Here is a 22,901-nt window from a genome sequence, read left to right as displayed (position 1 = left end):
AAACATTTATTTCATAAAAAGATTTGCCCCCCACTTTCAATACTTTTACTTGAATGAAAGGATAGATTTTTTGAATGAAAGATTAAAATGATAAACGATGCAGATTTATTTTTACAGCCGTATTTGATTATATTTTCCAGGGGTGCCAATATTTCTGACCACATAATATTATGTCAGTATTGCACAGCTTGACCACATAATCGGCCATCAACACAAAATCAGCTTCTCATGCATGCATAAAATGTGCATAGTAATAAACACCACAGAACAAGAGATCTCAGATCTAACACATAAGTGTCAAACAAACACAAGCCTTTATTTGGAATAACAATATTGTTTTTTATTGGCAAAGATAAACAGAGCTGTAGCGGAGATCCTCAAAATATAGGTCACTCTAAAAGTGTAATATTGTGGATTTCATTTGAAATATGAAACAAAAAGTGCAATACTTATTTCACTCACTCATTCTCTAAGAACAAACAACTCTTGTTTCTTCCACTCACACACACACACTTTAAAAATGACTGAGCAAACATTGAGTTTCTTCAACTACTGAACGCTCTGTAAAGAACTAGTACCATTATTCATTCAGCAGTGGTGAAGTGTTTTGTGTGTTATACATTTCACAAATATAACTAGAACGATGGTTTGTTACGGTTGTTGTCCTGGAATTTCTTTAGTCTACTTCAATGATACAAGAATGAATCTTGAATGACAAGGTACAAAGTTCTTAATGCCACATGGACATAAGAGCAGCAGCCTTCCGCATAAATCAATCCAAATACACTCAAAAACAACTGATTTATACAGTGTTCATCAGTTTGTTGCTTATATGATACATAAATAGTAGTTGGCAGGTACAAAAATAGCTGCTATTCCATCACTTTACAATGTTTCTCAAACAGGCCAGGCAACATAATACACCAACCTCTTTACAGAGGTTTATTAAATGTTTAAATAGGTGTAAAGAAATTATTTAAAAAACAACAAAAAAGTCCTAAATTATGTGTGCAATAAATACAAAGTGACACCTTAATATGAGGCAGTATTAAGGGCATCTCAGGAACCGGTCATTCCTCTTCACTTCTCCTGAGCCTTCTGCTCCAAAGCTTTCTGTGCTTCAGCCGGCTTCAGGACGTAATCTTTGTACATGGTGTACACCACTCCTGCCGAAACATCACAAACATAACTTTAAACCAGGGTCACTGTTGAAGAGGGCGTGTGTGAGATCGAGAGCGCCGCCTTACCTAAAGTCATGGCTCCGACCACGAAGCCCTGCGCAGCCACACGCATGTGAATCAGGTGCACAGACATCTTCGTGTCTCCTCTGTTCTTCATCTTCCACAGCCTGTGCGCCACGATGGCAAAGAACCCGACCAACCCTGAACAGACAACAATCATGTCAGGAGAACAAATGTTTGCATTTCTCTCATTTAATATACACTTGAAACGGGCCTCGCAACAGAAGAGGCCTCCGTTTGCGCTCACACACACCAGGGGCTTGGGACAAAAATGCTTCTAAAAACCAAGAAATGGTGCAAAAAAAAAAAAAAAGTCTATAAGTTCTCAGTTTTAATATTTATAAGCAATATCAGCATGTTTGCAAATGTGATATTGATTTTACACAACAATTCAATAAGTTAAAAGCCACAATATGTAATTTTTCACCTCTAGATGTCGCTTCTTCAATAGCTTGATTTGGCTGAGCTTTTATTACGCTGCAGACGAGCGCTTCCGCTTCTTACGTTCATGCGTATGTGGAAGCGCTGTTTTATCATATTACACACATTTGAGTGTGTTGAAAGTTATGTTATAATGCTACTCTGTGTGTTCGCTCGGCGCTACTATGAGACACTTGTTCACACTGCAGTAAGCTAGATCGATATTAGGCATGGAACTCGTGGTAAATCAAGAAAACCAGATTTTAACAATAAGACTAACTGTGTTGATCTGTATAACAATGATTAGTTTTCTGTCGATGAATGTCTCCAAACAGTTGCTCTCCTGTCTAATAAAACACAATATATTAAAGCGTCTTTGGTGTTTCCATGGTTTCTACAAAATAAAACCGCAAATCGAGGGTAACACGGGTATGATGTCATTGATAGGCGATGCGCAAACACAGTCCGTGTCTTGGTTCAAATTGCTTATTTCTCTGGATTTAAACATTCTTGAAAACATTTGGGATAATACAAATGTAAACAAAACATATTTCACACATTGTTCTAGTGGTTTTTGGATATTTTAATCCTAAAATATTACACATTGTGCCTTTAATAGGTTATTAGGTGACTTACATTTTAGACACAATATTGCTTGTCTTTCCTCTATTTTGCCAACGGAAATAATAGAGCCATTGCACATCTCCGAGCAACAGTTCTCATATATTAATATTCTCATTTGCTTCGACATATTTAAATCTGTTTATCTGTGATATTTACCTCATCTTTCATTTCAAATTCTTACATTCCATCAATGCATTTAATTTGAATATTTAGATATATAGTGGCGTTAATATTAATTTACAAATTAAATCATTTAAACTGAAAAATTACAACTGCATTAAATTGTTCTGAGCAAAAAAAGTTCTGAGATTGTTTTAAATTAGGGATGCACGACATATCAGCCACCATATCGTTATCTGCCGATATATGTCCACTTTTAATGTTATCGACCCGATAAGAAAATTAAGCCGATATATTAAAGCCAATAAATTATGTATTATTTCCTTCAGCTGAGACACTTCAAATGTGCACTGTTCGCCTTGATGGTTATGAATTGCTTGAAATATGATTGGAATCACTTCAAAAAGGAAAATACAGCCAAGTCAGTCATATAGGCTACATAAAATTATGAGAACATCATAATTGTGTGTTTGGGACGTGGCTTTTATTGGTGAGACTTTTGTTTTTGTAATCAGGCTCTGAAATTATATAAAAATGTGGGTTTTGATTTATTGGCCAATATATCAGTTATCAGCTTTCAAATATAAAGAATTATCGGTTATCGTTATTGGCCAATTTTAAATATTTTTTAAATAGGCAAATAAGAAATATTATACTTTTAAACATAAAATAACTAAACCACTAGTAGGTGGAGGCCAGTGACCATGTTAATAAGGCAGTTGTTTATGAATGAGTCATTGAATCTTTGACAACAGATTTGTTCAAAACTCTGAATCATTCAGTAATAAAACACGGTCAAGATGTGAGATGTGCTATATTTGTTTGGAACTATTTTCACTGCTAATAGAACAAAAACGGTCAATATTGTGTACTTGATTCAAAATTAACTACTTGTATAATGAACTGTTGTATGAAAACAGTGTCACATTTTTAATTGTGATGTTATTCAGGAAAACAGCAATTGCGCAACGATGACATCGGACGTAGCTAAGCGTTTTGAGTTGTGAGAAGTGTTACACTTTGTAGAATACGGAAGGCCGTTCGTCGGAAGTTATAACGTGTTAATGGATATTTTTCTTACACAAACCCATCGTTTCGCTTCAGAAGGCCTTTATTAACCCACCGGAGCCGTATGGAGCACTTTTATAATGGACTATGATGCACTTTTGTAGGCTTCAAATTTTGGGCTGTAATTCACTGCCATTATAACGTTTGGAAGAGCCAGGACATGTTTTAATATAACTCAGATTGTGTTCGTCTGAAAGATTGTCATATACACCTAGGATGAGTTGATAGTTTGTAAATCATGGGCTAATTTTCTTTTTTGGGTGAACTAACCCACCCTTTAATGTTAAGTCCTGCTGAATGAATTCACATTTCTGAATGAATCATTCTAATAAATGACTCACTCAGGTTATGGGGTGCTTCTCAATTCTTATTTGTGCATCCTCGTATCCTTATCTAGCTTCCTTTCCTCGAGTCTTAGCTCCACCCCTTCAGGATGCGAGGGAAGGAGGCAAGGAAAAGACGCGAGGACGGAGGAATTGAATCAAGTGAAATGATATATCCTCACTCCCTTTAGTGTCACTTCAAAGCGTCGTCAATTAATGATGACTCTACACCGCTGGATTTAGTTTGCACGTCGGGATTCTTGAACATTAGAGACTATTTATATTGTAATAGTTTCAACCTCCACAAAATGCCACATTTATCCATATTTTATCTAATATTACCAGTTATTAAAAGGGTTAGTTCACCCAAAAATGTAAATTCTGTCATCATTTACTCACCCTCAAATTCCAAACCTGTATGAGTTTCTTTGTTCTGCTGAACACAAAAGATATTTTGAAGAATGTTTGTAACCAAGCAGATAGAGCAACCATTGACTAACATAGTATTTTTTCCCCTACTATGGTAGTAAATGGTTGCTCTATCTGCTTGTTTAGAAACATTCTTCAAAATATCTTCTTTTGTGTTCAGCATAAAGAAAATCATACAGGTTTGGAACAACTTGAGGGTGAGTAAATGATGACAATTTTCATTTTTGGGTGAACTATCCCTTTAAAAACGAATTATTCCCGGTTATAAACTGCTTTTTATTTGTTGTACAGTAGTCAGTTGTTGTTATTTGACATACATTTGTGTCTTTTACATGTAAACATAATAATTATAATGAATAAACTGTGGCAAGATGTGAAGGGGGAGGAGAATTAATATGTGCGTCACGTTTAATCAATAAAACACTTCCGTAAGGGATACACCTGTGTATCCTCACTCCTCGAGGTGCAATTAGAGAATTGAGATGTCCTACAAGATGGCTGAGCTCGGTCGGTTTCCGGGTCATAGGATGGAGGATGGAGGAGCGAGGAAACGAGGAGGGATATTGAGAATCACCCCTGCTTTGTCCCTTTGTGAATGAATCAGCCGTTTTGAAGGAATCGTTTGACTCAATGATTCAATGACTCACTTATTAAGAAAACGATTGGTGCGTGGTTTTAGTCTCGTTTCATTTTAGCTGAGGGACGAAGATTGAACGCTGCTTTTGTTTTCGGTCGTGATTGTAACAGTACCTCTGATTAAAGAGATAGAATGTGTTATAAATAGACTATTAAGAGTAAAAAATGAAGGAGGGGAACTGAATCTCTAAAATAATAAATTGTAAAGCCATGTGGTTTAATACAGAGATTGCACACATGTGAGCGAGTGAGATGTTTAAGATGCAAGTTTACCTGCAGGGACGAAAGGATTCTCTTTGGCTTTTCTGATGAACTTGGATTCATTGTCTTCGTATTCCACGGCGGTCATCTTGGCTGAAAGGCAAAATCAACAAAACCAGAATAGATGTCATAAATGAAAGGCCACGGCGCCATTCTCTGATACTTCACTGCAGACAAGTGTAATAAAACATTTGGTAATCTAAAAAAAAGAAAAGGCTAATGATAAATTGCTACATATCAGCCAATTAATCAAACATGCTAATAAAAGAGTCACTTACTAATTTTGACAACTGACCTTTTGAATAGTTCTTAAAGACACACACATATTAACAGATTTATATACGAACCATATTATACTTTAATATGCGTTTATACGTATGACACCATCCCCTCCACTGTAAAGATGGATGTGTAACTTTATGTAATTTGTGAGTATTAGCAAAAGGAGGTTAATGATACATCAAATAATGTATGAAGGTGAAGATCCAGGAAATCAGTCAGTTAGTTTGATTCACTGAGCAAAAGTGATACTCATCTCATGTTATATGACAAGGTCAAATGACGCACAAAGGCTACTTAAAAAGTGACTTTACACTGGTTTATTTCGTAATTAGCGTATATGTGTAATGAAATATAAACAGCCATGACAGCCGTTTGGTGTAGATCTAATTAAAAGCTGTATTTAAAGAAGATGCGACGTTTCCTCAATAAATAGTTAGTCTCCGAAAACACACAAAATGTCGTCCTATGTTATTTTAACATACTATTTATACCAGCAAAATACTCAACAAAAAGATTAAACGCATAACATACCTATTTTGTTGTAGTTTCCTGCTGCACCCTGGACTGACAGTGCTTTTGCTTGTCGGTTCTCGAACTGTGCGTGACTGTCTGCGTGCACGGGAACACGATGATGTAAAATGTCTTACGTCATAATGACGCTCCAGTCCCGGCAAGTTTACAAAGTAAAAGTCTTTTTAAAATAACTGTCCGGTGAAGCTGTTAAATCAAACAACCATAACGATACGATTTCAAGGTATACATTTTATTTATTTTACCAAAAATTGAGAGCCTTGAGAAACCCATTTATGAGTTTATGAAATCACATATTTTCATCTGTAATTTTATTTTGAAGGATTCAAACGAAGTCCTTCTCAGTGAGGGGGCGTGACCCTCGCATGCTGTCTTCCTGGGGCACGTAACGTTCAAGCTCAAACCGGTGCGCAACATTTTGCTACAGTTTTTGTACTAACTGTTGTACGCACGCAACAATTGAAGATATTTGAAGACATTTGTCTTTTCATCCTGAAATGCGAGGCAAATTTTGGATCACAATCATTAGGAACCACAGTTTCCACAAATCCCTTCACTCTTTTATTCTTGACAGCAAGGGCAGTGATTGTAACATCGAGCGTGTTTTGCTGAAGGTTTTTAAACATGTAGCATATTTATACGGATTTCATCAGGCTCCGAAAATTATTTAAAAAGAACACAAAGAATGGCATTCTCAGCTGCCATAGTTGCAACCACAGACAGTAAAAGTGCGTCATCAGAATCTACGCACCACCGTTGTTGAGTTCAGAAGATCAGCGTCATCATCAACGACACCCTTTAATTTTCATTTTATCTTCAGGAAAGGGCGTTTATCTTTGTCCCTACGTGTCCTTTATTTATTTTTTTATTATATATATTTTTTTTAATACGTTCATTCTTATTTGTTTATAAATTCACAAGGTTGTGCAGCAACATATTTCTGTTATTTCATTGCGGTATTTCCCTGTAGAGCAAATCACAAATAAATAGTAGCCTTTATTTAGTACTGCACGTACTAAATGTGTTCCCCAGGTAAGCTACGCACATGCACCCAGCCATCCACTTGATGGCAAAGAAAAATGTGATTCATTAGACTAGGCCAGGGGTTTTCAAACTGGGATCTAGGGACCCCCAGGGGTCCTCCAGAAGGTTCTAAGGGGTCCCCAGAAAATTTCAGAGAATAAAAAGACAAAGCAAAAATGAATAAAGTCTCCTGAATTCTATCCTTACCGTTTCACTTCTAAATGTTTCTCTCCTTTCTTGCAGTGTACATTACAGAGTTGTATATGTTTGCTTTGTATCTTTAGTTTGTTTTTCTCACTATAGTCCCCTTTATCTCACTCACTGGGGTTGTAAGGCGGTATTGTTAACGCAGTACGTAAGCTGCTTACATACATTTGTTAGTTGCTTATACAAATCATTTTTAATTGAAAATAGTTTTTTTCAGGTTTATACATCCATCATTAAGTATAGCCAATTTAAGTTGGGAAACAATATGTTCTATTTATAATGTCACCCATACTATTTATCTAACAGTTTAAATATTTTTTTGTACATAAAAATAGATGGATTTTAGGAAGGGGGTACTTCATAAAGGTTCATCATATTTGGGGATCCTTGGCATCATAAAGTTTGAAAACCCCTGGACTAGGCCACCTTCTTCCATTGCTCCGTGGTTCAGTTCTGATGCTCACTGGTGCCCACTGTTGGTGCTTTCGGCGGTGGGCAGGGGTCAGCATGGGCAACCTGACTGGTCTGTAGCTATGCAGCCCCATACGCCACAAACTGCGATGCACTGTGTTTTCCGACACCTTTCAATCAGAACCAGCATTTACTTCTTGAGTAATTTGAGCTAGCTCATCTGTTTAATCGGAACACATGGGCCAGCCTTCGCTCCCCATGTGCATCAATGAGCCTTGGCCGCCCATGACCCTGTCGTCTGTTCACCACTGTTCCTTCCTTGGACCACTTTTGATACTGACCACTGCAGACTGGGAACACCCCACAAGAGCTGCAGTTTTCGTCTAGCCATCACAATTTGGCCCTTGTCAAACTCACTCAAATACTTACACTTGCCCATTTTTCCTGCTTCTAACACATCAACTTTGAGGACAAAATGTTCACTTGCTTCCTAATATATAAATAAATAAATACATTTATATAGCGCTTTTCTAGGCACTCACTCAAAGCGCTTTTACATAGAAGGGGGAATCTCCTCAACCATCACCGATGTGCAGCATCCACCTGGATGATGCGACGGCAGCCATATTGCGCCAGAACGCTCACCACACACCAGCTGATTGGTGGAGAGGAGACAGAGCAATCGTATATATATATATATATATATATATATATATATATATATATATATATATATATATATATATATGGGGATGATTAGGAGGCCAATGGGCAAATTTGGCCAGGATGCCGGGGTTACACCCCTACTCTTTATTGAAGGACATCCTGGGATTTTTAATGACCACAGAGAGTCAGGACCTCGGTTTAACGTCTCATCTGAAGGACGGTGCTTGTTACAGTATAGTGTCCCCATCACTATACTGGGGTGTTAGGACCCACACAGACCACAGGGTGAGCACCCCCTGTTGGTCTCACTAACACCTCTACCAGCAGCTACCTAGTTTTCCCAGTTGGTCTCCCATCCAGGTACTAACCAGGCTCAGCCCTGCTTAGCTTCAGTGGGAAACCAGTCTTGGGCTACAGGGTGATATGGCTGCTGGCAATATATATCCCACCCACTAACAGGTGCCGCGATGAGGAGATAATCAGTGTTATTCACTTCACCTGTCAGTGGTTATAATGTTATGCCTGATCTGTGTATATTAGTAAGGATGATTTAACGAAAAATAGGATGCAAAGTCATGGTGAAATGTGCAAAAACAGGTTGTTCCAGTGGCATAGAGGACGGGCACACACGCAGAGCACATCAATTAAATCAGGGATTCTGAATCTTTTTGGGGCCAGGGACTCATTATATATTATAAAAAGTTTTAAAGGACCTCCTCATAATTATAACAGCGATTAAACCCAAAGTTAATGTGGGTGGGAGTAATAAACATAATATGCTTGTTTCATTGGCACACCCATCTAAATATGGACTTTTAAAAAAATATACCAGCACCAAGTCAACTTAAGTTGTTGACAAAAAAAAACATCGGTGTATCAGTCGCATTTTATTATTACATTCAAAAAGAATGTAAAATACCGTATATGTACATGTATTTTAGTTCCCCCTCAAGAAATCCTTTGAATCAAAAGTATTCAGAACCAAACAAGAATGAAAAATACAAGTAGCCTATGAAATAAACATCAATTATAGTGGCCTTCATTACAAAGAACATTTATTTTACATCCTAAACTAATTTATTTAAAGTGAAACTGGCATTGGGCTCCTCTCTCATTCAGCATGTGTTCGGGTGCTAAACTATTATTTACTATGTAAACAAGGCTTTGTACGTCACTCTTGTCCCAATATCCACGTAAAACAGTAAACATCCTTCACATGGGCAAAAATGTGTTTGGGACAACACCAGTGTGATGGTAAGGCAGTGCTCACAGCCTACATATAGTACAACAGACCATTTACATTTAGCCGAATAACGTTTTGTGTTTTAATGACTGTATTTAATTTTGATGATGAATACGCTGTGATCTCCAGTTAGCAATGCTAGAACTGATTTGTTTTCTGTGCACAGATTTTTTTTTTTCCCTTATAGTACTCTTTAAAACCTGCTGGGTTGAAAATGGACTAACCCAGCAATTGGGTTGTTTTAACCCAGCGTTTGGGTTAAATGTTTGCTCAAAACAACCCAATTGCTGGGTTGCTAACTTCCAAATACTCCATCATTTATGATCGTACAGATAAGAGTAACATCATTCAAAAATGTAAAGGGTCTATGTTTGTGTACATTCAAAATAACAAACCTTTGTGCTTTTATAAAATAAAGAAAAAAACAGTGTACGCTTTCTGCCGTTTCGGTCTCAGAGAACAAAAATTAACCGAAACTCAGCAAATACTTGCCAAACAGACATGAGAATTACATCAATAACAACCTTTAAGTGTCCTCCATTACTTATTTACATGTGGCTTATTTGATGTTAAATCATTATATAAGTCACTTTGGAATATAAATTCCAGCACATTTCAGATTATTAAAAAACACGACTATTGGAAAATAGTCTGACTCTCAAAGATTTTCATAACAGCGACAGAAACCAACTTTTCCTCTAAAGGTCAATTTTTTCAGCCCAATTTGTATTTTTACCTTTATAAGGCCTTTTTTTCTAACCTCATCTAAGGCAAACATCATTATTTATGTCAAATTCCTAAATTTATTCTATAAATGTATTTTATAGAATATTAAGAAACTATAGGGATGTTATCAATCAAATGAAACCAGTATCAGCTAAATTAATTTTGCACAGCAGAAGTGGCACAGAAGCTGCTTTTGGTTACACTTTATTTTAAGGTGTCCGTGTTACAGTGAAATTATACATTTAAGTACAGAGTAAAAATATTTAACTACATACATTGTATACAGGGTTAGGGGGTTTAGGGTTAGTTGCGTGTAATTATGCACAATTTATTGTAATTATTGTATGTAACAAGGACACTGTAAAATAAAGTGTTCCCATGCTTTTTATTTACAAAATGTATTGGGTGTGTCTTCGGCCAAATGGTCTTTACCTCCTGTTGTCAATACAGGTCTACAGGACTTGATTAATGCTAATTCCCACTGTGAACTCGTGTTTACATTTGAAAGAGTTTTCTATCTTTGGTCTGGTATTTAAGGAGATGTTGCAGAAACTTCAGGGGGCGATTCTGTAACCAGATCAAGCCCGTAATGCTGAGCATTATGTAATTTTCAGATGTCAGACTCAGGTATGCTTCTTTTACTCTTTACTTCAGAGCATTTGATGTTATGTATTGATTTTCTTTGAATTGATTATGTAATTGGCACAATACATTTACCTGACTAATAATAAATTGTTACATTTGATTTAATTCTGACTTTCTCTGAAATTATTGACTTTAGTAGATAACGCCGATGTTACCGCAAATCTGTGTCAGGTTACTAACGGACTATAGTCCAGTTTTGAGTGGAGCATTGGGACATGCCAACTGAGATTTTTAGAGCTCCGCCTAACGCTTGGCATTAGTTCAAGTGTAACGTTACTTAGACTGTGAAGGCTAAAAGGGGAATTTCCGTTTAGGACGACAATAATGTTGATCGGCCAACCTAAATAGGGTGAGCCTTACCTCTGTTTAATGTAAAGTTACTCTAGCTAAGTGTACATGGGAAATGACCATGGCATGACCATACCAAAACTACAATTAGAGATGGTCGGCTTATATCTGAAGTAGTGGTCAAGTGTACATAGATCTATGGGGACTAAATAAAATACTTGTAGAGTGAGTAAGCATGGGAGCAACCCTCTAAATAGTATAGTCAATTACCTCTGTCTAAATGACCAAGACTGACAAATTTGTGATGGTGGGCCCGCATAATGGCCACAGTGCGAGGACCATGTGCGACCTTGAGAACCGAATGAATGAGTTAAATAAGAATAGCCTACAGAGTTAAATAGAATAATCAGATGTCTAGATAAATGGTCAATAATGAATTGGCATTCTAACCTAAATTTGAGGTCATGATAAAATGGAGTCAGATAAAACTAAATTGGAATTAAATCCCTTTGCCCAGCTGAAAAGACCAAACGCGCAAGAGACCTTCACCTGCGAATCGTAAGCCTTCATTGGGACGATTGGGCGGGCCTTACAAGTGTAATTATATATTTAAGTGCTGAGTAATAATAATTAACTATATGTACTTACTAACCCTATGGGGTTATTGTATGATTAGGTTTGGTTTTGGGTTAGTTCCATGTAATTAGAAATAATTTACTGTTATTACTAGAGTAAGTACATGTAACATATATAGCAAGGACACTGTAAAATATGTTACCCATAGTGTTACCCAAAAATCACTATATTGCATGTAATTCTAGCCATCATTAAACCGAAGAAAGCTGTGCTATAAAAAGAGTTAAGTAATAAGATAATAAGTAACAGAGAGAGAATGGTAGTTAATGTTTTGATAGTTTTTATTGTTTAAATTGCTCCATATAAACACAATCAGATCAAATATTCATTAATTAAAGGCAAATCTCAAAATATATGATTTCTACTTTGAAATTAGTAAATGCATGTCGTTACCAAGTCAGTGGCTGATTCAGATAAAAGAGTACTTGTTTCCTAATCTGGCTCTGTGCTGCAATGCTTGTTACATTTCTTGGATAGAAGAGTCTGCTAAATGAATACATGTAATGTAAAATCGAAATGAAACATGCAAAGGAAAATATTTGAAAACAATCTTATATACTGAATAAAGCAAATAAGGAATTATGAAAACATTATTAAATGGCATGGCAAATCTAAAATTCCCCTTGTGTAAATAATGAAAAATACCATTACATTAATAATCTAAAGACATCTTAAACACCCCAGAAAATATAACAGTGCTAGTAAATGTAAGAAGATATTTCAATCTACACTCTGTATCCCAAACCCATTCTGAATAGAAAAAAAATCACTTCAATTTAAATTGTACACACCAAGCATAGGAATCACTACTAACTGTAAAGCTAAGATGAGATGTAGCTGTAAGACATAGAGGAGGTGTAGTCAACACTGCCTCTGCGCGATCCACTTCTTGAGCCTGTACGAGACCCTGTGCGAGAGCCTGGTCCTGACGACACATTGTAGGGGCTGCTTATGCCTTTAGTTGACATAGAGGTAGCCTGGAGCATCTTCATGCCATTGTTCTCCTCCACCATGCAGTTATCCATTGCCTCTTTGTATGAGATCTTAAGCTTGGTTTTAGGGCAGGTGAGGTTCTTAATGTAGTTCCTCGTATCCTGCAGCTTTTGTGCTCCTTTGCCATCAAGCCATCCTCTTCGGATGGCCTCCTCAATGGTCACTCGGCGGCCACTTTCTGGCTCTATAAGTCCACCGGTCAGGTACTGGAACTCCAGAAACCTCTGCCCTGCCTCGTAAGGCAACCATTTTTCCTTCATGGCCTCTGCAGCAGAAAGTTTCCTCTTGGCCTTCACATCCTCAAAACCCCCATGAGCCTTCTGTGCTGGCTTTAGCTTGATGGCCATGTCTTCATCAATGATGCTTTGTTGTACAGCATCATTCAGAGAGAGTCTCTGGCCGGTAGAAGGATTGACAATTCCTCCAGTGCAAACCTGGGCTTCCAAGAGCCGCTGAGCGGTGATGTTGTCCAGTATTCCACGGCGCTGTGCCTCAGGGATGGTTATCTTCTCTAGGGTCTCTGAATCAAAAATGGCTCCCACAGGGCTATGGTCATCGAAAATATCAGACGGAGGGGAGAGTGTGATGGATACACTAGCAAAGCGTTTGCGGATAGTTGGAGATGATGGCGCGATCTGCGAAGGACAAGTAGCAACATCCTCAGGACTGCTAGAGCATATGGCGAGCTCCGAACTATTGCTTTTACTTGAGATCAGAGCTGCAAACTCAGTGAGTGTCACAGTCCCTGCACGGTACTTGTCCAAGGTTGGTCTATCTATAAGTCCCCTCTCTAGGGACTCTTGAATGTCATACTGGTTTCCAGTTTTGCGATCAACAAGTAAACGCCGACTTCCGTCAGATGTTTCAATGGTGATCTCCTCCCACTCACACTCTTGTTCAGAAAGCTCCAGAAAAGTGTCGTAGTCAATTAACTCTCGATGGAACGCTTCCCGTACGGTCATCTCTTTGCCGGTGTCGGGGTCTACAATCACCACTCTCCTCTTGCGCAGTGTGTTCTTTTGAGAGGTCACCTGCTTCGGCTTCTGCTTGTCCTTCAAAGGCAAAAGGATAAGCCCAGTCTTGGGATCTGTGATGCACCTCTTTTTCAATTCCAGATATGTGAGGTTTTCTTGGGTGTTGGGGTCAAAGAAACCTTTGGTGTCGTCACCATCGTATGACAAAATCTCAGTCATTTCACGGTCAAAGTAGCCTTTCCTGTAAGCCACTTCCACATCAATTCGATGACTCCCTTTGGGATCTATGATGCCACCACTGGCAATCTGAGCTTCCAGCAGTCTAATCCCATGACCCTTCTCTATGATCTCCTTCTCAATCGCTTGAAAGAGTGAGATGATGTTTCCTGTAGCAGGATCTTTGTATCCTGTCACAGCCTTCTCAGCAGACAGTAGCTTGTCTTTAAACTCCTTTCCCACAAGAGCTCTCCTCCACGCCTCGTCCACGGTCATGCAGACATTGTTGACTGGATCAATTACGAAACCAGAGGCAGCCTGGGCCTCCAGGAGCTCCAGCGTGGTTCCCCGTCGAATTAGACCTTCTTTCATGGCCTGGTAAAAGGGCATGACCCTATCTTTGGCCTCATCATAGATACCAGCGATACACGCAGAGCCACCCAGGTATGATCTGAGTCTGTACTCGATATCTTTGCCTGTTAGTTTTCCTTGGTTTATTTTATCCAAATCTGATTGATCAAGCAAGTTGGAATCTACTAGCTCAGTGAGCGAGACCTCTCCACGCAGACCTTTCACTGTAATTTTCTTGCTGCCATCCACAGTCTCATTAGTCTGTCCATGCTTACAGGATGCACATGGACGCTGTTGCAACCTCCTCAGTTCCATTTCCAAAGTCTCCTTCCGCAGAGAGAGCTCTGAGATTTCCTTGTCAGAAATCTGAAGGCGATTCTTGTAGCGTTCTTCCACACTCCTCAGCTCAGCGGTCAATCTTTGGATCTCACTCATGAAGGAGGCCCTGTCTCTCTCAACTTTGTCTCGATCTACCTCACTCTGTCTGATCTGCCCCTCTTTCAACTCATATTGGCTTTTCCAGTACTTGAAATCCTTGGTAAGTCGATCAACTTCATCTTGGAGACGCTGCTTCTGTTTCGACTCAGACTCCAAGGAGAGTTTGATGCGTCTGAGCTCCTCTTCGTACCGCTGCTGCTTGTCTTTGTCCTGTTGCGACATCTTCAGTTTGATTAAAAGGCTATCTCTCTCTTGCACAATCTCTTTGTAGTTGGCATCAGATCGCTGGATTAGCATGGATGTCTGGAAACAAAGAAAGAGATTCATTTAGAGGATGTATGCATCACACAATTTAATTATGATTTGAAAATGGTTAGAATAAAACAAAAATTAGACCAGAGAAAAGATTGCCACCATGCAGTGTTATGCAGATAAAGTGCTTTCAAAGTCAGTCAAACATTAGGCAGCAAAGCGTTACCCAGCAAAGCCAACAACTTAAAATGATGTATTTTTGATTCAACTGATTTAGAAAAAGAATCAGCTGAGACGCTCAGAAAAAAATACCTCCGTGAACTGCTTTTGGATTCGGGCAATTTCCACCCTTAAACTTTCCCTCTCTTTAGTCAGTTCATTGATTAGCTCCTGCAGTTCCAGTGCTCTGTTATTGCTAGTTTGTAACTGGAACTGAATGGCAGTCAATCGGGAAGCACTTTCACTGTCAATGGTGCTCAGGCTTCTCTTTACATCATCTCGCTCTAGTCGCACACTCCTCAGTTCCTCCTCTAGCCGTAGACGCTCTTTGGTCAGATTCTGAGTGAGGCTCTGCAACTTCTCAATTTCGCTGGTGCTCTCATTTAGTGCTCGACTCTTTTCCTCTATGGTCTTGTAGAGGGAATCGTTTCGCTGATTGGCCTCACGGACAAGGGCTTGTTCCCGTAGAAGCTGCTGCTGCAAAGCCTTCAATTCTGCATTCACTTTGGTCAGATTCTCTATAGTGATCTTGTACTCCTTCTTGCTTTTCTCCAAATCCTCTTTATAGCTGCGAAGCTCCTGCTCATACTTGCGTCCAGAAGCGCTTTCCTGCTCTTTATGGACCCGTAGAGTGCTGATGGTAGTGGTGTATTCCCGGCACATCTGGTTCACCCTCTCCAGCTCCGTTTCCGCCCTTTTCCTCCTCGTGAGCTCATCCTGATTACTCCTCTTCTCCTTCTCCAGTTCAGCCTGCAACATATTCACCTTGGACTGCAGTTCACCGATGCTGCTCTGCAGTCTGGCGGCATTCTGTTCCAACTTGCTCTTGTCATTTTTTTGCATTTCCATCTCTCTCTTCACAACGAGTATCTCTTGCTCAGTGATCTTTAACTTGTTAATGACCTCAGTAGTTGAAGATTGCTTAGCGAGTATCTCAGCCTGAGACTGTCTGAGACTTTGATTCTCGACCTCCAAGGCTTTCCTCCGCCTGGCCTCGTCTTGTAGATTTTGGGTCAACACGGTAATCTCATGGACCTTTTCCTGAGCAACTCTGTTGGCCTCTGTCAGTTCCACCCTGTGTTTTGTTTCAATCTCTTCCCTTTGACGCATTACGAGCTGAATCTTTGACTCCAGTTCCCTTTTGCTCCTGCTCTCCTCGGTCACCGAAGACCTCTGCTGAAGTGCGTCCTCTTCTGCTTTCCTCCGTGCCGCTTCTGAGTGGGAGAAAGAAAGCTGCACCTTTCTAAGCTCATCTTCCAGGTCTCTTTTCTCAGAGGCTAACCTATCCATCTGAAGTCTTAGAGTTGCCGATTCCTCCTCCTTCTGCTGTGTAGACTTTAGCACACTGGTCTTGGTGATGTGGATCTCAGATTCATAAGTTTGCTTTAGGCTATTAATGTCCTTGCTCAACTGCATTCTTACCTTTGAGGTCTCAGCTTCTGCTGCACTGCGCCGGGAAGCCTCATCATCCAGCTGTAATTTCAGCCGCTCAATCTCCCGCTCTTTATCTTTGATGTCCCTTTCAAATTGGCTTTTGGACATGCTGAGCTCATCCAGCTCCTTCTGTCTCTTGCGGATAGCGATCTCGTACTCCTCCTGCTGGTTGGTGTATCGCTCCTCAGCCAGCCTCCGCTTGCGCTTCTCCTCCTCAATGAGAAAGGTGAGACGGGACACCTCATCTTGTAAGCTCTTCAGCTGATTCTGGGTGCTGTCCAGACTTTCCTGAGCTGAACTGCACTGCCTAGCCTGGGTTCTCTTCACCTCCTCCATAGATATGAGCTGCTCTTTGGACCGAGTCAGCTCCAGCCGATAGCTAGTCAGACTGTCCTCCAGTGACTTGTTCTTCTGGCTTTGATCATTGAGGTTGTCCTTGTAACGTCTCAGTTCCTCCTCCAAAAAGTCAATTTTAGTGTTCCGCATCTAATAAAAAATAAAATTCCATGTTGAGTAGTGGTAGTAAACCAAAATAAAACACGTCTTAAACAAGTGAATGTAATTTAACCCTGCCAAATATTTATCAATGGTAAAAAAGCATTTTGAGCATTCCTATTTGTACTACATTTGTAATCAGCACTACTAATATGCAGCCTTAACCCTTTACCTGCTAACTTGGCTCATATGTAGCGACTAATCTGTAGTGTCCTGAACAAAGTGACTTGAATCTAGCACTGTGACAGTTTTGGCACTATATTAAAAATAGTAGTAGCACCCTGAGGTTTAACCTTGTATGATCAGCCACCAGTTGTACTATTTGTAGCTTTTTCTATATGTGCACTTCAGTATACATCACATTCATAGTCTTCGAGCAAAGACTTGTAAATGTAAAGAAATCATGTGACCCGTGCTGGCAAGATGAGTCAGAATGCGCACTGACTAATTTTAACTTTAAAAAGTGAAAACGGACGTATTTGAGGTTTTCACAAAAAATTAGTTAATTAAGCCCTCGTCTAGCGATCCCAATGCTCCAAATAGCAATTAAACATCTAAATGATCTTTATCTGTACATTTTCGGAGAGGAGTACCTTTCCCTTGTCCATGAAAAATTCAGTTTTTCTGCTTGCTTCTTTACGACTGCCGCTTTCCCTCAACTCAAATTTGGTATCATTTTAAAGTGCAGCATTCCAACTTTATGAATGTTCATAGTGAATTATCAAAGTCATGAGTGCTGATGTAAACAAAACATTCTTACTCGCGGTGACTGACAGATCCGAAGCGTGCGCACAAAGACGCCTCTCAGACAGCGTGCGATCCAAAAATACACAGAATTACAATATTTCAAAATATCTCTGTCTTGACGAGTATTCACACAAACATGATCTGTTATGTCTTAAGCAAACATTTGGTTAACTGTTGAAGAAAAGCATGTGATGTGTAACATTATATTAGATCCGTGCGGTATAGTAGGTCTTAATATATTGGCTGTCTAATTTTTTTGTCTGATTCCAACAAATCATACACCATTTTGAAGTTTTTTTTAATATAGAATGTGAAAATAACAATAACTAATTTTTTTTTTCTTTTTGCCAGCACGAGTCATATATAAATATATATTTCAGAGATTCCCAAACTACTTTTTTTTGCCTGTAATACTAATACTGTACCTACATATACTATTTTTTACTTAAAGGTCCCATGGCATGACATTTTTATTTTATGAGGTTTTTCAACATTAATATGAGTTCCCCTAGCCTGAATATTGTCCCCAAGTGGATAGAAATGTTGATCGGTGTAAACCCGAGTTCTGGCTGTCTTTCTCTGCCTTTGAGAAAATGACAGGCCAGACTAGCCAATCCTGAAGTCTCCTGTTATGACGTCCACACAGGAACGGTTACCTCCCTTTCCTCCACCCAGAGAATCTGGCACGCCCATGCAAACGCTCGAGAGATCATTGCTTTTGAACGAGTGAACGCTGGCAGTTTCTCAGTGTTTGGATGTACAAATGAAAACAGAAGTCTTTTTTCAGTTCCTTCTGATCTGTGATCAGTGATTTCTGATGTGTAGCTAATTATTTATTATTCGTGCACACGCAGCGGCTTCTCTCTCTCTAGACAGAACGGTGTTTTCGTGTTTTCTATCTTGTGAGTCAGTGTTTTTGTACGTCCTCGTCGCGTCTATCTGTTCTAAAATGTGCATACAGTCGTTTCTGCTCAACATCGGCAGAGTAACATCTTTAGAGATAAACCTCACACACGCCGAAGCTCGGGCTGTACTGGCCGGTCGGCCTTCAACATCACCGACCCCCAGTACTGCATCTGGCCCACAGCGGAGGCGCCATACGCGGCGCGAGATTAAGCAGAAGGGGGGTTTGCAGCTTTCCCCACAATAAAATGGATTACATTCGATTAATGCTGTTGTGTCTTTGTTCGCGCTGTGTACTCAATGCGCGTCACTGATGCTTTTCATATGATAGGAACATATCTAAAAAATAATGCTATTATCAACACTTACTCGTAACTCGTTCATCTCGACAGCTGTAATGGTACTTTGCATGTGTTACAAAGTTGGTAATAATGATGAAGACGGACTCGGTGTGACTGGGACTCGTGTTTATTCAGAACTCTCAGATACAAACACAATAAACTCGCGCTGACTGACAGCGCTCTCATAACTCAGTAGTTACTATAAATAACTTTGTTAGCAATCGCTGAGCTCCGTCTCTGGTACGTTAGTGATGTCCGGTTCGCGAACGATCTTTCTTTTGAACCGGTTCTTTTTAGTGAACCGAATCAGTTCACCAAATCGGACTGAATTGTTCTAAACGGTTCGCGTCTCCAGTCAGCGCTGATCCATAATTTACTAAAGTTACTAACTTTCTGACATGAGTGACAGTCCCTCCGACTAGAAATAGACTAATAACCTGAAGTATATGCTGTAACTACAACAGTTCACTGAACTGAGACTGACAGAACTGATGTGAAGTGAACTCCGGTCCATCCGTCTCTCTGGTAGCAGCTCGTGCCTCGTAGACCTCGTTAAACCACGCCCCCTCCGCTCATTTCAAATGCAAAGATGTCAGCCAATCACAACAGTGGCCGTTTTTACTGAAGTCTCACAGCAGACACGCCTCTTGAAACAGGGCATTCAGCCACAGGGCAAACATCAGTATTGAAAAAATGCCTTTTATTTCTAAATTATGACATTTTATGATGTAAAAATCATACTAACAATATAAGTACACCTCAGGAAACATTATAAAATAATAGAAAAATGCCATGCCATGGGACCTTTAAACTTTAAATTATGTCAACCTCTTACAGTGTTATTTTAGTATTATAATAGCTGTATTAATATTTAGAATTAGTTTTTATTTTTATATTTTTAGTTTTCATGTCAACTTTAGTTTAATTTTTAGTAATTTCATTATGTGCTTTTGTCATATATGATATTATTAATATCATTATACATTTTTAGGTTTAATTTGTTTTTTATTTCGGTTTTAGGTTCCATTTTTTTTAATAGTTCCATTGCCAAGGCAACATTTCAAATTTTTGTTTAGTTTGTCAACTAATATAATATATATATATATATATATATATATATATATATATATATATATATATATATATATATATATATATATATATATATATATATATATATATATATATATATGTCTTAGTACTTTTATAAGCAGGGTTATTAATGTTAAGTATAATAATACAAATTATTCATTTATCTGTAATTTGGCACTGGCAACTCATGAACTCCAGGCTGTCTCGACTCCCTGATTTAGATTTTTATTTGGAAAGATATATTCACAACACATCTTGTCTGAGACATGACGTTTACCTTTAAGTCCTCCATGCTTTTCAGCATTTCCCCAAGGAACTTGTAGTAGTCGCTTGAGCGTGTCAATAGCTCTATGTAGTGTGACTGCAGCTCCGTTGCCTTTAGGGAAATAGTTATGAGTCAGTGAAGGTATGTTGAATACTCATATATATACTCGACATAAGGCAAATCAAGTAAACTGTCATGTTAAAGTGTTAGTTCATCCAAAAATTACATTTTTGACATAATTTTTAAATTCTTTCTTCTGTTGAACACAAAAGAAAGTATTTTGAAGAATGTTGTTAACCAAACACTGTTATGTTCAGCAGAAAAAAGAAACTCATACAGGCTTTGAGTAACCTGAGGGTGAGTAAACCCCTTGGGTGAACTATCCCTTTAGTTCACAGTGTTTAGTGGTCCATGTGAAAGGTTTGGTTACCTCCTGCCTCAGCTCATTGGCTGGAGACTGCAGCATCGTCCTCTTGATGGGAATGTTGAGCAGTGTCTCTAGTCCTGCACTGTAGGACGCCAGCTGGAGCTCATAGTCCTGTGAACACAATGATCGGAGACCTCAGCCTTCTGCACCGTCTGTACATACATACTTAATCAATACAATCAAAACAGAGAATATGATTCTCACCTTAATGGAGGCAGCACATGTATCTGAGTCCTTGACCACATCATCCACTTTTTCTTTCCTTCCTTTTATCTCAGAAAACAGCGCCTGTTCATTGACAACATATTTTTCTCAATAGGACATATTTTATCCAAGCCAGGGTTACATCATTAATTGAAACTAAAATGTTCAAATCGGAGCATCCCAAACCTAAATGAATGTTAGAATAAAAAACAAATGTTGCAGTCTTGAAACAGATCTAATGACATTTGACCAAACGTGTGTGTTTGATCGGCGAGTGTATTGGACTGACTTTTTGCTGGTTCATGTGGCCCATTAAACTCTCCACGCTGCTGAATTTGGTGGTCTGGAGGGCGTCCTGCCGCTGACGTGTTTCCTGAATCCATTTGTTGATCATGGAGCTGGTTTGCTTGTAGTGATTCAGCTGTTTCTCCTGTTTTTCCAGGTCCCACACCCTGACAAATAAGCAAGGAATGGAATGAAACTATAATCATAGTGCTGATGCTTTCTATAAGCATTTTGAAATTCAATACAATGTATGTATTTCAATGTATGCATCTCTCCACACCTGCTATCAATCTGAGTCACGATTCTGCGCCAGCGGTCGGTCATCTGTCCCACCAGTTCTGAGTATTTGGACAGGTCAACGTCACACTGATGGAAAGATTTGTCGATTTGGCCATTCCAGTGCACAGCCTTGGACAGCTCTGTCTCCATCGTATTCAAAACACCCTTCTTCTGCTCCAGGTCTGCTTTCATGTTCTGGATGGCACAAGACATCACATTCAAATAGACATATATATCATGATCCATCATTCTGAGTCACAATGAGCCATTTGTAGAGACATGCGTTTGTAAGATATTTAGTCTGGGGCTAGCTGAAGCCTTATCTGTGGAACCAGGGGATAAGCTCAAATATTACGTTCACCTTCAGAGTCGTGCGGTATCTGTCCACTTCATTCAGATCAAGAGAAGAAGTCTCTTTTTCTGTAAGACGAGCCTCGTGGACTTTAATGATGTCCTCAGCCTGAAGGAGGCTCTGGATCAGAGCTTGAAGAGCAGTGAGCCTGGAAAAACAGACAAACACCTATGAAACACTACTCATTATTTCTCATAGTAATACTTTCTCCTATCACATGATCTTAATGCCCCAGAAAAATATAGGCACTGTAGAGCTATCAAAACACCTATTATGCTATTTTAAATGTTGCTTGTTTTGTTTTGGAGTCTCTTACAACAATCAGTCTCTCTAAACCCCGCCTTTCAGAGAACCTGCTCTGATTGGTCAGATGTTGTGATTGGTTTGCTCTAATTGGTCAGATGGCTCAGCCTGTTGTGATTGGTCTACTCTGCTCTGATTGGTTAGATGACCCAGTCTGTTGTGATTAGTCTACTCTGCTCTGATTGGTCAGATGGCTCAGCCTGTTGTGATTGGTCTACTCTGCTCTGATTGGTCAGATGGCCCAGTCTGTTGAGTCACTAAGAGGTGAATCAAGTGAAACCCAGTGCTCAAGTGGACCCAGTTCTCTTTGTGCTCACACTGTCCCTGTGACTGAAAGAGGACTCAGATCCTTTTCGCTCCACTTAAATGGGTACTTCAGTGCTGGGAAGATGAATGTGTATTTAAACTGGGTCATTAGTGTAGTAGAAATGTGAAATTATTTTTGAAATTTGGTGCCTTCTATGTGCATTTACATTCAGTGAGTGAGATCCCACCCCTATGGGCGGGTTGAAAACATGCGGAACTAGCTCCTTCTACTGGCTGTAGTCTAT

At 39.2% G+C, this 22,901-nt stretch overlaps 2 protein-coding genes across 3 annotated transcripts in view; both read right to left on the bottom strand.

Moving 5' to 3' along the window:
• Positions 1–277: 277 nt before the first annotated feature.
• Positions 278–6,096, bottom strand: higd1a (HIG1 hypoxia inducible domain family, member 1A). The gene is made up of 4 exons (XM_079820229.1): positions 5,936–6,096; positions 5,135–5,215; positions 1,248–1,382; positions 278–1,166 (listed from the first exon to the last, which is right to left on the bottom strand). The coding sequence occupies exons 2-4, from the start codon at positions 5,208–5,210 to the stop codon at positions 1,081–1,083; spliced, it is 297 nt and encodes a 98-aa protein (XP_079676355.1). The 5' UTR covers positions 5,211–5,215; positions 5,936–6,096; the 3' UTR covers positions 278–1,080.
• A 5,942-nt stretch (positions 6,097–12,038) lies between these two features.
• The window catches only part of dspa (desmoplakin a), a 33,129-nt gene continuing 22,266 nt past the window's right edge, over positions 12,039–22,901 (bottom strand). The window contains exons 17-24 of one of the 2 annotated variants that reach the window (XM_079820385.1): positions 22,057–22,195; positions 21,697–21,890; positions 21,421–21,583; positions 21,132–21,215; positions 20,931–21,038; positions 20,513–20,611; positions 15,317–17,143; positions 12,039–15,055 (exon numbers count right to left, since the gene is read on the bottom strand). In XM_079820385.1, coding sequence (XP_079676511.1) covers positions 12,602–15,055; positions 15,317–17,143; positions 20,513–20,611; positions 20,931–21,038; positions 21,132–21,215; positions 21,421–21,583; positions 21,697–21,890; positions 22,057–22,195 — 5,068 coding nt within the window. In that variant the 3' untranslated portion in view covers positions 12,039–12,601. The remainder of the gene's footprint in view (positions 15,056–15,316; positions 17,144–20,512; positions 20,612–20,930; positions 21,039–21,131; positions 21,216–21,420; positions 21,584–21,696; positions 21,891–22,056; positions 22,196–22,901) is intronic. The other variant, XM_079820386.1, reaches the window with a different exon arrangement.

The sequence above is a fragment of the Gobio gobio genome (genome assembly GCF_949357685.1).
Source record: "Gobio gobio genome assembly, chromosome: 6".
NCBI lineage: Eukaryota > Metazoa > Chordata > Actinopteri > Cypriniformes > Gobionidae > Gobio > Gobio gobio.
Note: the sequence above shows the minus strand (reverse complement) of the source record. Positions and strands in the feature narration are given on the sequence as shown.